The sequence below is a fragment of the Conger conger genome, chromosome 10 (genome assembly GCF_963514075.1).
Source record: "Conger conger chromosome 10, fConCon1.1, whole genome shotgun sequence".
Taxonomy (NCBI): Eukaryota; Metazoa; Chordata; class Actinopteri; order Anguilliformes; family Congridae; genus Conger; species Conger conger.
Genome location: NC_083769.1, coordinates 8,187,287 through 8,204,079, shown reverse-complemented (window position 1 = coordinate 8,204,079; position 16,793 = coordinate 8,187,287). Strand labels below are relative to the sequence as shown.

Here is a 16,793-nt window from a genome sequence, read left to right as displayed (position 1 = left end):
AAATTTATTTCTATATACTGGTGACCCCAAGTGAGACGTATTCTTCAAGGGAGCCCTGGCCAGTGTGTGCAAAGCATCAAAAACACAGAAGAGTATCTGACAAATGTATTTAATCCAATTCCACTTCAATGATTGAACAGGATGTTTTGTTTTTAAAATATTTAAAGTAAGCAGGAATAATTTGCAAGCAAAAATGTTTAAAATAATTTATTAGAATTCTTCAAATGACTACACTGTGAGATACACCACTCATGAAATACCTGTGCTGAATACAAGTCAAAAGTGCAATCATTTCTCGATGTGACCATGGCAAGAAGAGAATTGAAACAGCCAGCCAATTTGTCATCTTACAAAATGTATAATTCGATACAGGCTCCAATGCATGGCTTGGTTCCAATCGTAACTCCAGTTTAATACAGCGTGCACAATTACCAAACAAGCAACTGGGTTTCTGAATCAATGAGAAACAAGCTTAAAACTACCTTCATGAAGTTAGTAAAATCTGTGAAACTCCAACTTAAAAAAAATAAATAAACAGCTTTGAGGATATTTTATACCACATTGCTAAAGAAAACAAGACAAATATTTCTGCTAATCAAGCTCATTCCATTATTTTATTGGTAAATGAGCATTGATCCTTGTCTCAGGAACAGAATTTGGAAGATCAAATCAATTTGGCAAAGTTATCAGTGAATCTGTACTTTGATCCATTTCTGAGCCAGATTGAATAGAGAAGCACACATAAATAATGTACATATTTCCGAATGTTTGTTCAGGGCATCACCCATTATCCTGCAGGTAAATATAAAATAGGTGCAACAATGCAAATCTATGTCCATCCTAATTCAATACAAGTATAAGGGAATTCTAGGGTGGATTTGCAATGGAAAATCTGGCTGAGATGTCATAAGGAGACCTGGACCTGGAGCTGATGTATCTCAGAATATGAGTGCTGACCTAGGATCAGTTTAGCATGTTACTGTGTGATTTAGCATACGTGCTTGTATAACAGGGATATTACTAGAAAACGGAAACATGATCTCAGATCAGCACCCCCCACCTCTATGGTTCAAATTATGTCATAGCCCACTCTTCCAAGGAGCCCCTTTTAGCATGTAATCTACACACACAATAAACCCGACATGAATTTCCTGATAACAACCTGTCAGGTTTGACAGATATAGGCTGAGAAGGAAAAATTAGCTGAGATGGATGATGGGGATTCTGTTAGACTTAAGATATTGTGCATTTACTGGAGAAAATACAGCCAGCATAACTGTTATCCAATGTTACAATGGCTAATATCGCCCTTCAGCTGATAGCTCCACCGAGCAGCCCCCAGAATCTTGTGCTGTCCATTGAGATGGGTGTTTGTGGAGATTCTGGCAGGACACTGCACATTCTCAACTAGACATCCTCCTACAGCTTACCCAGATCTGAAGGTGCTCCAGGTTGCCCCCCCCCCCCCCCCCCCCCCCCCCAGTCCTGATGAAGTTAAGTGACAAGACTGCGTCCAAGTGGTCTCCCAAAGATCTGTGAGATATTCATCTACTCCATACTCACCCCCCTCACCACCCTCACCCCCCACCACTCACACACACACACACACACACACACACTTATTGCAGCAGCTTGGGAACATGAACCTGTAGAGACAGAGAGGGGAAGTCATGAGCATCTTTACCATTAATTTTCATTGCCATTGAATCCCCAGCAATATACGATATACATTTTGGGGAACCTAGTGACATGGAATATAAGTACTTTTGAGAGTTTCTTTTGGAAGAACCACAATTATGTTCTCATGGGTACACTTTAAAAACAAAATGTCCGCTGGTGGTGCAAAAGAACCTCAGACTTTAAGGAATATGACATTACAAACATTTTTCACATTCTCCGAAACAACCAGTTTTTATGTTTTAGGTAGGCAACCAACATGTGGTGGAAGTGTGAATTTAAGAAAATCTTGAAAAACAGAAACCAAAAACCCCAAACCTTTCCTCATATTGTTTTAATTTTCCCAGTTTGCTGCATTTATGCCAAGAAGTTTGATACGTGATTGCACAAATGTGATTTTCAAACCCAGATTGCACATGGGAGGAGCTGTCATGCTAACCACATCATTAAATCAGCAGTGTTTAAGTCCGGCTCTCAAGGAAACAAGCCTGTTCACCTGCCAGGACGTTGACTGTTAAAGTCTAAGCCTCCCTTTCGCACTCTCAGTGGACATTTCATTTTGAAACTTCAGAGGGTACCCGTGAGAACATTTATTATTTTTCTGATCTGCAGAAATGTGGTCAGGGGTATGTATATCCCATGAGACTAGGTAGAGTTTGGGACAAAGAGATAGTGTTTCATGATTTGGCTCTGTACTCCACAATTTTAGATTTGGCTTCACAGGTGTTTGTGACTAATCACGTGCTTCCTTCCAAGTGCAGATATAAGAGAGCTTTCAATATGTAGTAGGCTTTTCCTTGCCTTTAGAGTCTTTTATTGTCACTTGTCAAGATAAGGACCAGAGTTGTGCCAATGAGAATCAAGGAAGCCATTATGAGGCTGAGAAAGACATGCCAAATATTAGGCACATTAAAAAGAAAAAGAGCACTGGTGAGCTCAGTAACCGCAAAAAGCCTGGTCGACCAAGGAAGACCTCTACAGTTGATGACCGAAGAATTCTCACGATAATGAAGGAAAACCCCCAAACACCTGTTTGACAGATCAAAAACGCTCTACAGGAGGCAGGCGTGGATGTGTAGTTACAACAACCATCTGCAAAAGACTTAATGTACAGAACTACAGTGCCTACGCTGCAACATGCTAACCACTGGTAAACCATAAAAACAGGACAGCGAAGAAGTACCCAAAAGAACCTACAGAGTTCTAGAGAACTCTGTCTTGTGGACAGATGAGACTCGATTCACTATCAGAGTGATGGCAAAACTGAATGCGATGGATTGATGGAGACAGAAAGTAATTGCCATCTGTGAAACATGGTGGTGTGAAACAAGTTATAGTTTTGGCATTTATGGCTGCCATAGGTACTGGCTCACTTGTCTTAATTTATGATGCACAGTAACTGCTGCTAGCAGCAGAAGAATTCATTATCTTATCTGCTCAGAGCCAACCACATGCCTCAAAACTCATTGGTCGGCACTTCACTTTGCAGCTGGACAATGACCCCGATACATACTGTTAAAGCAACCAAGAAGCTACAGGGCCAAAAGATGGAATGTTCCGGACAGGCCAAGTCAATCACCTGTCCTGAAATCCAACTGAACATGCGTTTCACTTGCTGAAGAATAGGCTGAAGGCAAAAGTCCCCTGAAACAAATAGGAACTGAAGATGGCTACAATACAGGACTAGCAGAGCATCACCAGGGACGATAAGCAGCAACTGGAGATCTCTACAAGCAGTCATTAAATGCAAAGGATTAGCAACCAAGCAAAATATGTAATATGACTTTATTTAAGTTGTGATATGCTCCACTAAAATGGCGTAACGGTGTATAGACAGGGGTGTAATTCCGACACGGATCACTTGAAATGGATGTAAATACCATACATTAAATCTGACAGTCTGCTTTATAACCTTATATTTTTCTTTCATTTAAAATCCAATGTGCTGGAGCAGAGAGCCAAAACAACAACAAATATGTCACTGCCCCCAAACTTTTGATGGGAGGTGTATAGAAAGACATAGGCACATACTATTTTCTTACCCTTTTAAGTTTTTTCATATTGTTGGTGCGAATGGAGTCCAGCAACTGGTCCCTTGAATTCCTCTCCGAACCACGCCCCAGACTCCGGTCATCCAGCTTCCTCTGCGAGACGGGGGTCAGCGTATTCCGCAGGAAGCTAGAGTTAAGAGAGGGCACAGGAGGAGGTGGAGGAGGGGGAGCAGGGGGTCCAGGGGTGCCCACCTTCTTTGGGGTCTTGGGTGAGGTTCTGGGCGTAGGCTGTGGGGAGGGTTTGGGTGTTCCTTTGGGGGAAGTTTTCAGGACGGCCCCTGCTGCCTTGGGTGTCTCAAGAGTGCCGTTCCTCTCGCCATTAGACTGTGCCTCAGCCAGAGCCTGGGCCTGTTTCTGCTCTTGCAGACGTCTCTGCCGCTGCCTGTCCATGTTTCGGCTCAGGATGTTGGTCATGGTCATGCGGGGGCCGGCCAGCTCAAAGTGGTAGCCCAGCTTGAGCAGAGTAGTGTTGTCCTTGAGCACCATGGCCATCTCCATCTCGGTCTTGCCGCCACAGATGTGGCGCTGATTGTGGAAACGCAGCTCGGTGAGAGTGGTGTTGTGCTGCAGGGCATGGATGACGGCCATGATGCCCTTGGCGGTGAGGAGGTTCGAGTCGAGGTTGACGCTGGTGAGGGTGCCGTTGGCCTGCAGGGCTCCAGTGATGGCATAGGCCACGTGGTCATCGGCGCGTGTGTTGGCCAGGGCAAATGTCCTAACGTGCGTGTTGTCCCTCAAGGCTTCTGCGAACTGGATGAGTGTCTTGGTCTTGATAACCTCTGAATTGTTGACATTGAGCTCGATCAAATCGGGGTCATTTCTACTGACCTTTTCCAGGAGCTCATCAAACACACTGGCTGCTGCCTCGTCATCCTCCCCCTTCTCCTCTTCTTCTTCTTCTTTGGATTTCTCTACAGTACAGTTGGCTCTATCCTCTTCATTGTGGTTTCCTTTCAGGGGCTCATTAGGGACCTTCTTACTCTTCTCTTGTCCCTTCTCCATCTCCTTCTTTGCCTTCTCTTTCTCCTTCTTCATCTCAAACTTTTGCTCCTTCTCACTTTCTTGCAAGCTGATTTGTTCCAAATTGCTCCTAGTACCCCTCTCAACAGCTCTCTCCCTTTTCTCCTCTATCTTGTTTTCTCGAGTCTGGCTTGGCTGCTTCTCTAACTTGGGGATAAGTCCTCTCGTCTTGCTGGCATCCCTTATTCTCACATCCCCTCCAGCCTCCTTCTCTGTGCTCACCTCCTTTTCCTTCTTGTCCTGTAGCCTGGAGACAAGTCCCCTTGTCTTTCCTTCTTCCCCTTTTCTGACCTCCACTTTTCTCTCCTTTTCCTTACTGTCCTCTTTCTTGTTCTGTAGCCTTGAGACAAGTCCCCTTGTCTTTCCTTCTTCCCCTTTTCTGACCTCCACTTTTCTCTCCTTTTCCTTACTGTCCTCCTTCTTTTCCTGTAGCCTGGAGACGAGTCCCCTTGTCTTAACCTCTTCCCATTTTCTCTCTTTTTCCCTGCTCTCCTCCTTCTTCTCCTGCAGCTTGGAGACCGAGGCTTTTATCTTTCTGTTGCTGTCCACTTTTTTCTTGTTGTCCTCCACCTGTTTGCTCTCCTCTTGTATACCTTTTTCCTGAGCTTCATACATTTTATCCTTGTTCCTGCTTTCCTCCCTCCTGAATCTATTTGAGGGACCTGCCCGCTCCTCTGTCGGGTCCCCTCTCCCCTTGTAGTTCTTGTCCTCCATCTTGTGACCCAGGCGCCTTGAGCCACAATCTTCTGTGTGGATCACTGCATTCTGGCCCCCCAGCTCTGGCCCACTCTGGCTGTCTGACCTGGAGAAGCTCCTTGCCTGGCCTTTCCTCAAGATCTCATTCTTAGGTTCCTATAGTGTACAAAAAAGAAATACACAGAAGCTTTGATTAATGTATGAAGTCGAGTTAAGACATGTGAAGCTTCATGCACAATTTAATGAGTTTAGCTACCTTGTGCTGAAATGTGACTCATTCATTTGGAACAAGTAATTAGAGATTGGATTCCCTGTGGTGACTGAATTGCTTTCATTGCCTAAGACAGTTTACAGCTAGCTGTCCATCACAGGTTTATAGGAACCGTTTTAAAAAATAGAAGAAAATACAGTACAACATTGTGAAGTTTGGTACATGCTTCCTCTATCCCTTATGTTTTTTTAAGCATGTCCAGGAAGGCAGTGCCTGCATGTCACATCAAGTGACAAAGAAGGTCTGTAAACTAGGCCTTCATGTTATGGGCAAGGCTTACTTCCATTTGCTGCTATTCATTTTGATATGACATCATACATACCGTAAATCCTCAAATTGTGGCCGGGGTCTTTTATTTACTTAGGCTGCACAAAGCACAGGCCTTTATTTGGGGCAGGCTTGTATTCGAGGCAGGCCTTTATTTCTTATGTGGCTTCTGTTGTAGAATTTTATTCTTAGAAATAAAGTAAAAGGCTACACTTAAAGTGGGCCAACACTGTTCAACACTTCCTGTAACCGTTCAGAAATCAATTCGTGTAGGCAAATCAGGAACACCGTTTGGTAAGTCATGGTGTCAGTCTTAACAGACTTAGTTTATTGCAAATATTCTCAAACACATTAAATCACATGTCCAGAATCCATAAAATAACAACTTGCCTGACACGCCTTCATGAACAATAACAAATTAGCATATATAACAGCAAGTTAAGGATCTTTTTTTCCTAAAGTGCGTTTTATTGTGAGACCTGCGTTTCGTTTGGAGTAGCCCCCAGAATCTTGTGCTGTCCATTGAGATGGGTGTTTGTGGAGATTCTGGCAGGACACTGCACATTCTCAACCAGACATCCTCCTACAGCTTACCCAGATATCAAAAGGCTATCAAAAGATTTTCGCTTTGGTTTGGGATTTAATTTACTTTTGGACTGTTTGATTCTATTGCTATATGTTGGGACTGATGGGCACTGAAATCTGGGGGGTATTTGATGGTTCACTGTTAAGTTTTATGTAGTTGAAAGAGTGTCGGGATTTCCACCCGTCTGTTTATTGCGAGCCAAGGCAGCCGCTTTCATACATTCATGAACGTACGCTGTGCTGTAAATACATGGAAACCTTATTGCGTAGCCAAGTAGCCTAAATTGAGTTAATTTTTAATGTTGCCTGATTTACTTTTTATTAAATTTGTAGGCTGGAATGCCTCGCTGCAACAATTGTGTTTAAATGTATACTGCTTCAGCCTTTGGCAAGCTACTCAGAAGGGGGCGGCAAGCGACTGGTAGCTTGAGAGCAACCTGTTGGAGACCCATGGTGTAGGACAACGACTTTTCATTGGCAACAGTATTAAGCCAACCAACACTATAAAATATTAAGAAGAGCCCTTTTATTTCATTGAGTTAAATCGAAACAATGTTTTCTAGTGCTCATGGACTAATAGCCCTACTGGCAGGCAATATTACCCCGGCTTGTATTTGGGGGCCGGCCTTTATTTGTCCGAATCAACCACGCCCCCGGCTATTATCCGAGGCCCGGCTTCAAATAGAATCCCGGACACAATTTGAGGATTTACGGTATATATGGTAAATGGCAGGCATTTATATAGCGCCTTTATCCAAAGCGCTGTACAATTGATGCTTCTCCATTCACCCATTCATACACACACTCACACACTGACGGCGATTGGCTCCCATGTAAGGCCCCGACCAGCTCGTCAGGAGCATTTGGGGGTTAGGTGTCTTGCTCAGGGACACTTCAACACAGCCCGGGCGGGGGATCGAACCGGCAACCCTCCAACTGCCAGACAACTGCTCTTACTGCCTGAGCCATGTCGCCCCATATATATGTTCTTAAATTGCCTGAAACATAACTTTTTTTTTATTTTTATTTTTTTAGATTTTTCCCTTTTTCTCCCAATTTGGTAGCCAATTGTACCTCGTCTGATTCAATTGGAGGTAGTCGTATTCGATGTACCGCCCGTACCCCGTCCCTCGGCGGCCCAAATGAGAGCGACACGCCTTCTACAAGCCGTCTCGTCTCGTGCCCGTTGCCGTGCTTCCGAGGCGCCCGAGGTGCTTATTGTGCGGCGATCTAATAACCCTGCCAAGTCCCTCCCTCTGGAGCAGCGAGCCAATTATTGCTGCCCCACGTGAGCCGGCCAAACTTGGCTTTTGGCAGGAGCAAGAATCGAACCCCGGTGTGCAACTGCAGCAAACTGCAACCGCAAGTCTGCTGCGTCTTAGCCTGTTGCACCACCGCGGCTCTGAAACATGACTTTTGTCACGTGCACTTCACAGCCCCTTTCTGAATTTATAGAAGGAAATAAGTAAGAGTAAATAACCACTTGGGATAAATATTCAAGATCGAAAACATTTTCTTCCAACTGGTGATGTTCATGTTAAATGAATGCCTTTTTCATATTTCATCTTCAAATGACTATATCTGGACTGGACCAAAACTTTAAAATGTGCATAATTCCTTGAAGAATGTCCAAACTGGTAATGAAGCCAAGGAAAGAAGCATTACAGTGGGGTTCAAAAGTCTGAGACTGAGTGAAAATGCTTCTATTTTGCATTCTTTTCTAATTTAATACAAACTTTTAAATTACAAATGATTTTATCAGCATTACAATTTGAGCGAGAAGTAGAATATTTGAAGATGTACATTTCTGAATTTCTTAGTGTTTGGTATGTTCAACTTTTGCTTTAATGGCAGTGTGTACTGAATTTGCACAAATTTGCAAAACCTGATGATCCATGTTATCCCAGCAGTATTTAACAATGTTCCAAAGAGCATCTTGTGATGTTACTGAATGATTGGCTTTTTTCAGTCTTCAAATGTTCCAATAAATATAAAATGGGGTTGAGATCAGGTGATTGTGGATTGTGCAGCACTCCTTGCTCTTTTCAAAATCCTAAAACGTTCTGTTTACTGGGCGTACAGAAGTCTGATTCCACTGATGTCAAGATGTAGAATGAGTAACATCAACAGTGGACTAACTGTATAGCTGACTGAATTTTATTAAGAACTATAGAGTCACCAAGCACTTTATTAGGTATTTATTAGACTTCTACTGCTGTAGCCTATCCACTTAGAGTTGTGATGCATTGTGTATTCAGAGATGCTCTTCTGTATACCACTGTTGTAATGTGAGGTTATTTGCATTACTGTCACCTTCGACCAGCCATTCTCCTCTGACGTCTCTTATTAACAAGGCGTTTATGTCTGCAGAACTGCTTCTCACCTGGATTTTATTTCGTTTTTTTGCACCATTCTTTGCGCATTCTAGAGACTAGTGTGTGTAAAAATACCCAGGAGATCAGCAGTTTCTGATGGTTGATGTGAACATTAACTGAAGCTCCTGACCCGTATCTACATGATTGTATGCATTGCACGTCTGCCACAAAATTGGCTGATTAGATAATCCCATGAATAAGTAGGTGTTATAAAGTTAAAATGTTCCTAATACAGTGCTGAGAGCGTATATTTCCATGATGTATCCCAGCGTGCTTGGAAATCCTCCAAATTCTGAAGAACAAATTCCTTGATTGCCTCCTCTCCCTCTTGTTTTGTTTTGACGTGGAGAGTGAGCACGTGTAATAATCTCGCCTTAATGAAGTCAGAATGGAGTCACAGCCGTCGTGTGACCCCCCGGGAGGGGTCAGGAAGTGGCACGAAGGGCCGCTCCTCCCCTCTGTCAGCTGTCAGGGCTCCCGGCCAACTCTCCCTCCCAAAGACCCGAGCAGCCTGCTGGCCCTGCAGGCATGAACACCTGTAGCTGACTGGCAATCGGCCCAGGTGATTCAGTTGCCCTCGTCAGGCCCTTTATAAAGGCACAGCCTTCCTGCGGGGGGAAGGGAGCGTTGTGGTCAGGGACCGCATGCTACCTCCCTCTCGAAAACCTCCAGAGCTGCAAAATTGACCTTTATTGACCCCCTGCTCAAAGGAGTACTGAGTATAAATATAATAGTTGGCCTACTGACTGCATTCAGACCCCATGTCAGTTCACTCACCGCCCAGAATTAGTGTCACCTTGTCACACTGCAGCTAACAAACAGAGGCTACAAGCATAAACTGGATAGATGGGACACCATTCAGAATAATTTGCCTGCTATCAATCCCGGGGGAGAAACAGAAAGACTATAAATAAACATAGCATCTTTCTTCACATGGCAAATGGGGGAGACTGCATACATTGGGAGTCGGTTGACTTCATTCTGAGGTAATGTGAAGAAAGAGCGAGCCTTTGTGATGGCCTGGCTTTATCATCATTGTAAATAAGGGTTATGAGTTTAATTACAGCATTTAGCCTATGTGCTGCTACAACCTCAGTACCACCTCAAGCTTGCTGTCTGAGCGGCAAATTTGAGGGCCTGGGCACATACGTTTTTCAGATTATTGATTCCATTCTGGGTTGGACATTTGTCAGCCAACGTAATTAGATATGTTAGAAATGTAGCTAGATGATTTAGATGGAGGTAACTGACAAGCTAAATTGGGATAATGCCCTGTTCTACCAATTATGTAGTCATCTGCTCTTGTGTTCTCACGTAGCACCCAGTGAGAGTGTATAGAGAGGAGCATGGAACTGCCAGACACCCTATTCCCCATACCCTATTGGATTAGAGCAGAGGTCTTCAATCTTTTTGGGCCACCAGATATCAAACCAGAACCTCGAGGCACACCAACTTAAAATCATAGTAATCTATTATGAAGAATGTCACACACATTATGATTATGTCATCTATGCGATTTGCCCCATATTGCACATAGGTAGCAAGTCATTTTGGTTCAAATCTCAGGGACCGCGTTTGTGAAGCGTATCAGACTGAGTGCTGACATAGGGTTTGTTTTGGATTTTATCACAAAATGGATAAATTCAGGTTATGGGCAGGTAAAGACCTAATCCTAGACCAGTGCTGCTCTGAAGTGCTTCGTGAATATCTTCCCTGACCAATGTTGTAAATGATGCACCATCAGCACATATGCACATGTAAATGTCAATATAAAAGTCTGAGATAAAATTATTTCTATTGACTAAAGAGGATAAAGCAGAATTTAACACATTCTCTCATTTGTTAGCAGTGGTGTATTAATTTAATCTTTGCCAACGGAACTGTGTCAGTATACAAAACTAAATGGAGATTGCAGTGTGCTTATCTTAGTGTTTTAACACGAGGTTCAAACCCATAGACCACAGAGCTGCATAACAACTGAAATGGCTAATCCTTGTTTCATAGATTTGGATCGGTTGTAATGCAGGTCTGTGGTTTAGGGGTTTAAACTCCTGACGTTTAAACTCAATCTAAGCATGCTGTAGTTGACCCAAACGGCCTTTAGGGGGACAGCTTTCTTCCCACATCTCCTGCACACTTATGCCTGCAAAGCATCAATTTGGCATAATTACATAATTAAAGCAATCACAGACTGCAATGAAAACAATACAGCTGTGAGTATGTGCTTTATTTTTCCAACCCCTCAGTTGTTAACATTGATAAAAGCAACCAGTAATGACTGGTGTATGGGCTACATGACTGTTTTAGTGCCTTGCAGGGACATAATCCTGCCCAGTATAGCCATCTTCGTTGCCGGGGGGGAATTGATGTACCTACACAGGGCAGTGAGATTAGGGGCTGCCAACCAAGGAACCTTTGATTGCCTTTGGAGTCTGTTATTGGCATTTGTCAACATGAGGACAACAGCTGTGTCGATGACAGTCAAGGAAGCCAACAAAAACAGGCTGAGGCATAGGCCGAACAATGGGCTCCCAAAATCAACAGTTTGGGACATCATTAAGAAGAAAGAGAGCACTGGTGAGCTCAGCAATCGCAATGGGACTGGTAGGCTTTTTTTGGTACTACTTATCAAATTGTAGCCTGGCTATCCTTTTTATGCAGTTAAGAGTGGGTTTGCATCTTGCAGTGTAGCCTCTGTAGACCGGTTTGTGAATGTCTTCTAAGGAGTAGTCACTGACACATCCATGCCTGCCTCCTGCAGATGTTTCCGTTCTGTCGGACAGGTGTTTGTTCTCATTTTTCTTCATTATGATGAGAATTATTCAGCTGTACAGATTCTTTGGCTTGCCAGTCCAGTTGCGATTGGCCTATGTCTCCGGACATTTTTTTTTTTTTTTTTTTCTTAGCCTCATAATGGCTTTTTGACTTTCATTGGCACAACTCCGATGATAATCATGTTGACAAATGCCAATAACAGACTCAAAAGGCAATCAAAAGCTTATAATCAAAACTAGATACTGAACACTTTCTTCTTACAGAACATGCACCAAGCGATTCAATATACCAGATTAATCAGAAACAGTTGAAAAGTTAACTGTCCAATTACTTTTGGTCCCCCAAAAAGTGTGTGTGTGGGGGGGGGTATGCATAAAAAGGGATGTGATTCCTACCTGCATCACCCAGTATGGATGCAAATACTCTTAAATTAAAGGGGGCAGTCTGCACTTTAACCTCACATTTTTGCTTTCATTTAAAATCCAATGTGCTGGACTACAGAGCCAAAAGAACATAAATTGTACCAACTGTCCAAATACATTGACTGCACTGCACATAGAAACTGTTAAACATACCGATAAGCACTGTTTTGGCAATAATAAAACAGTTGGAACAGTTGCAAAACTTCCAGGTAGAGAAGACAAGTGCATGTTGTCCCCAAGCACAGAGAGGAAGATGGTGAGGAAGGGAAAAAAGAACCCAAGGATCACAATCCAAGAACTGCAAAGTTTAACCACATTGTGAGAACACTAACCCTCCGAACATAGGATTGTTACATAAACACTGGTTTGATTCAGTAACGATCCATATGTTATAATGAATGCACATTATACTGTAAATTTGACTGTGTAACTGTGTAAACTAATGTGTGCTTCATTATAAGGGGAAGCTAAGGAATGTTCAACTGAGTTTGTGGCCAAAAGGCAATACAAATGAAAACATGATCACAAAATTCAAAATAATCATGTACAATATGCCCCTCAAGTCACTGTGTGCGTGTGTCCAGCTGCTTAAATCCATGCTGAAAGAACTACATCCCAGAAATACATCTCCCCAATGCTGTCAAATACTCCTGTTACTAACTCAGCTTATAGTCCATGTTGTAACCAAGTTGTGTAAACACTCTCTCTGTTTTTATTTGTTTGTTTGAAAAATAACTGAAATGATCACATCCAGGGTTCATTCTCAGTGTTAACCCCTCCCACTGGAACAAACACAAGCATTTGTTTACCTAAGAAGGTTTCGCTACCTAGCAACCCACAGAGCGATGAGGCCCCAGCGTGTGGGTGACATTTTGCATGTTTGGGTCGGGTCTTTCGTACCCTTGCTATCGGTCTCGTCTCTTCTTAAATAAATAGACCCCTTGCTGGAGTTCCCACATCGACCGCAGTGTCCAGACAGCTCGTGTGTCTCAGCACCTGTTGCACTGGGTAATCACGGCACTGACGTGTAGCCTACTCTGTAGATCCAAACACAGGATGGCTCTTATCTGAACATGCCTGCTAAATTCACAAATGTTGTGGATTGAGTTATTGGATGGATATTCTTCATTACATTACATTATTGGCATTTGGCAGACGCTCTTATCCAGAGCGACGTACAGTTGATTAGACTAAGCAGGAGACAATCCTCCCCTGGAGCAATGCAGGGTTAAGGGTCTTGCTGAAGGGCCCAATGGCTGTGCGGATCTTATTGTGGCTACAGTGGGATTAGAACCACCAACCTTGCGTGTCCCAGTCATTTACCTTAACCACTACACTACAGGCCACCCAAAACCATGTTCAAAAACACAAATATAAGGTCTCCACCTTTACATGGAAGCACTAATGTCAAGAACGTGAACGAGAAAGACATACAGCAGGCCTACAACTATCCAATCAAATGCCCTCAACAGCTGTCAAAAATGACGCACCTCGCCTACTCTGTCAAGCTGTGTCGTGTCTTCTCAAGAACTATCAATTGTATTCTACTAGGCCTATATGAATCAAAGTCCAGCCACAGGGCCGGGGCACCCAATGCGCAGTGAATCAGGACACTGCCCTCTTTGAGTCCATGAGCTCTCACAGGGCCATGTCTTGCGTATTGGGATCACTGGCGTATGCCTGGAATGTAGCTGACAGAGCACTGCCCTATCTGAAGCACTTATCCCAAATTGCCCAAAGTACAAAATGGCGCCAGCCTGCTCCTTCAGCAACAAGTGCGTAGCATCTCCTTCTGATGACTCATACGAGTTTACTTCTGCCACACGTGAAACGAGTACACGCAGCGCAGTGCCGAGGAACGGTCTGTGGGGACGTCAGGGAGCCGTGCGGGAGACGAGGCATACGACTGTGATCTGAAAGATACATTGATCTATTTGAGGGTTTTGCTCAGATACAGCATCAGCATGTTTGCCATCGAAACAGAGATGCATGAAAAGAGAGGCACCTCATACCCATGGTGAAATATGGTGGTGGGACAGTGAAGTTTTGGGGCTGTTTTAATTCCAGAGGCCCAGGGGCACTGGCTAAGATCAGTGCTATAATGGATTCCACCAAGTATCAGGCAATTTTGCCTGACAAGCTGGTTGCCTCTGCCAGAAGGCAGAGACTAGGTCACTGGTGAACTTTACAGCAAGACAATGACCCAAAGCATACCTCAGAATCAACGCAGAAATGGTTCTGTGACGACAAAATCAATTTTCTGCAATGGCCGCCGGACCTCAATCCAATCAAATACCTGCAGGCCGAACTGAAGAGGACAGTTCATGAGCTCAAACCCAATAATGTGCAGGATGCTGCAAGGATCTGCACAGAGGAATGGTCCAAAATCCCTCCAAATGTGTTCCTTAACCTTGTCAAGCATTACAGGAAAACACTGCTTGCAGTTATCCTTGCTAGAGGTTGATGCAGCAAGAACTAAGCCAGGGGTGACAATAATTATGAAACTTTGATTTTGGCGAAATTTATTTTTATTAAAGAAATGTATGATTTTTGTTGGTTCCATTGAAACATTAATAAAGTACAGTATTTTTCATATGTAAACATTTTGAGTTTATTTCGTTTATATTGTTTATTTATAAAAGTATTTTTGTTAATTGCCAGTGATTCTGGAGATAAATGAATTACCAAGTATCATAAGTATATTAAAATGTCAAGAAAACATATTCGGAAGAATCGCAAAATATAACAATCAAATCTAAGTTAACAACTTATGCAGCAACAGAGACTAATAACCACTATGTTAAACCACGATTTGTTTAATGTAACCGAAACTGTAATTGATGAAAATCCATCAGCACATATAAATCAACCCGCAGTCCGAGGGTTGGGGAGAGATTCATGGATTCGGTTAAATTGGATGCAATAGGCCGACGTATCTGTTGATTTGCAGAGCATGTCATCGAGTGGTCTTCAAAAGGTTGCGGACATTTGTCAAGTCTGCAGAGACTTTCCTCTGACAAAACGCCAAACCGTACAAAGTACACCTCTCTCACAAGCAAACTCAACACGGCGATGGAGTGTTTCCACGACAGTCATGTTCCACCCAAGACACGATTGATAGAGATGACAGGGAACCATTTCAGAGTTACCGATCCCCCTCGTAGCCCCCAGCGTTCAGCTAACCTCTTTAAGTAGGCTACGCATTCACCACAACGCCAGCTGTTCGCTCATAGCCTCAGCAGCAATCAGTTTGATGGTGATACTCCCTCTATGCACAACACGTTCTGATTGACGGGTGACAGATGCTAAACACTTGAGACTTGAACTATTAGACTTTCTGGTTTCTCTTTTGCTTATTTTACAACGATCTTGGTCGAGCATAAAAACGAATTTGACTCAGATTATAGGCTATTTGCATCGACCTATGTTTAACGAAACTTGTGCATGCAGAATAAGACGTTAAACTTAACAAAAACGAATGTTACCGTTTGATTGAAAAACGAAATTACTTACTCACATTAGGCTTAATTCTTCTACGGGGAAAAAGTAATCCCTATTATCTAATGTCCCGAGGCGTGGACTAGGCTACAGCTGGAAGAGAGCTTCGCTGTAGCAACTGACATTCTGAGGAATTGTTATCTTGAATAGGCTGCTGCGGCGACCGTTTGCATACCTCGAAGGACAATTCTCTTTCGATGAGTTTCTTAGTTTCACGCTCACAGTAGTCCAGCATGGCTTCCCGGTTATAGTTTCTGGATGCCTGTTTTTCCGTCTGATTCTTCTGTCTGAGACCAACCGGCACGTTTGGGTCGGGGTCGATCACCGTAAGCTCCTTCTCCAACTCCTCCACCTCCTCAGGTGACAAGTTAGCCAACAGGTTGTCAATGTCGGCGTCTTCGCTCACCTGCCGGTCTGTCCGGGTTAAACCCCTCGCTTTCCCCCTAGACATTTTCCCCCTAGCTATTGTAAAACAGCACACCCCCGAAGAAAACTTGCAAGACACTGGGCACCCAGAGTCCCGTAATTGCCCCCCCACCCTTGAGTAGCTGCTCTTTTTCGGTACCAAATAAACAATAATCCAATGGTAAAATCCAGGGAACCGAGGAACCACAGGACACAACTGTCCGTCAGTATTGGTTTGTCAGAAAACTGAGGCGCATGAAAGCTGCGCTGCGCTGTCGAGGGCACAGTAAGGACTGCGTTAGCCTATCACCAAAGCCGTCTGAGATGCTTCGGCATTCCTTGAAATCCTGTGCAATAGCATACCCAAATTTAGTGTGAAGCATTTTAGCCTTTTAAAGGCAGTGAGGAACGGCTTAAAACGAGGTGAAATTAAAAGTGTGGAGGGGTTTCACTTGCAATGTATCATTCGGGCCCACGTAATCTAATAAAGACAACGGAGGTTCATTAAGCGCGAATCAAATTCAATCAAAATCAACATTAGGCTAGTCACAGCTTATAGCATAGCTTATCATATCATAGTATCCTATTATACTGAAAAGTGCGCCGCAAACTGGTCTGACACTTTTATTCTGGTTGACCAAATAGCCTATTTAATAATACAAACATCGCCTTATTTATATGGAACCAACCGTGTAAGTATGGTAATCTGCTAGTACCCTTAAGATAGCCCACTCATTCGCATATAAATAAA

General features: G+C 43.4%; 1 protein-coding gene across 1 annotated transcript; it reads right to left on the bottom strand.

The window, feature by feature from the left end:
• Window positions 1-1,539: 1,539 nt before the first annotated feature.
• Window positions 1,540-16,217, bottom strand: LOC133139142 (leiomodin-1-like). The gene is made up of 3 exons (XM_061258481.1): window positions 15,813-16,217; window positions 3,720-5,600; window positions 1,540-1,646 (listed from the first exon to the last, which is right to left on the bottom strand). The coding sequence occupies exons 1-3, from the start codon at window positions 16,086-16,088 to the stop codon at window positions 1,620-1,622; spliced, it is 2,184 nt and encodes a 727-aa protein (XP_061114465.1). The 5' UTR covers window positions 16,089-16,217; the 3' UTR covers window positions 1,540-1,619.
• Between the last annotated feature and the right edge of the window lie 576 nt (window positions 16,218-16,793).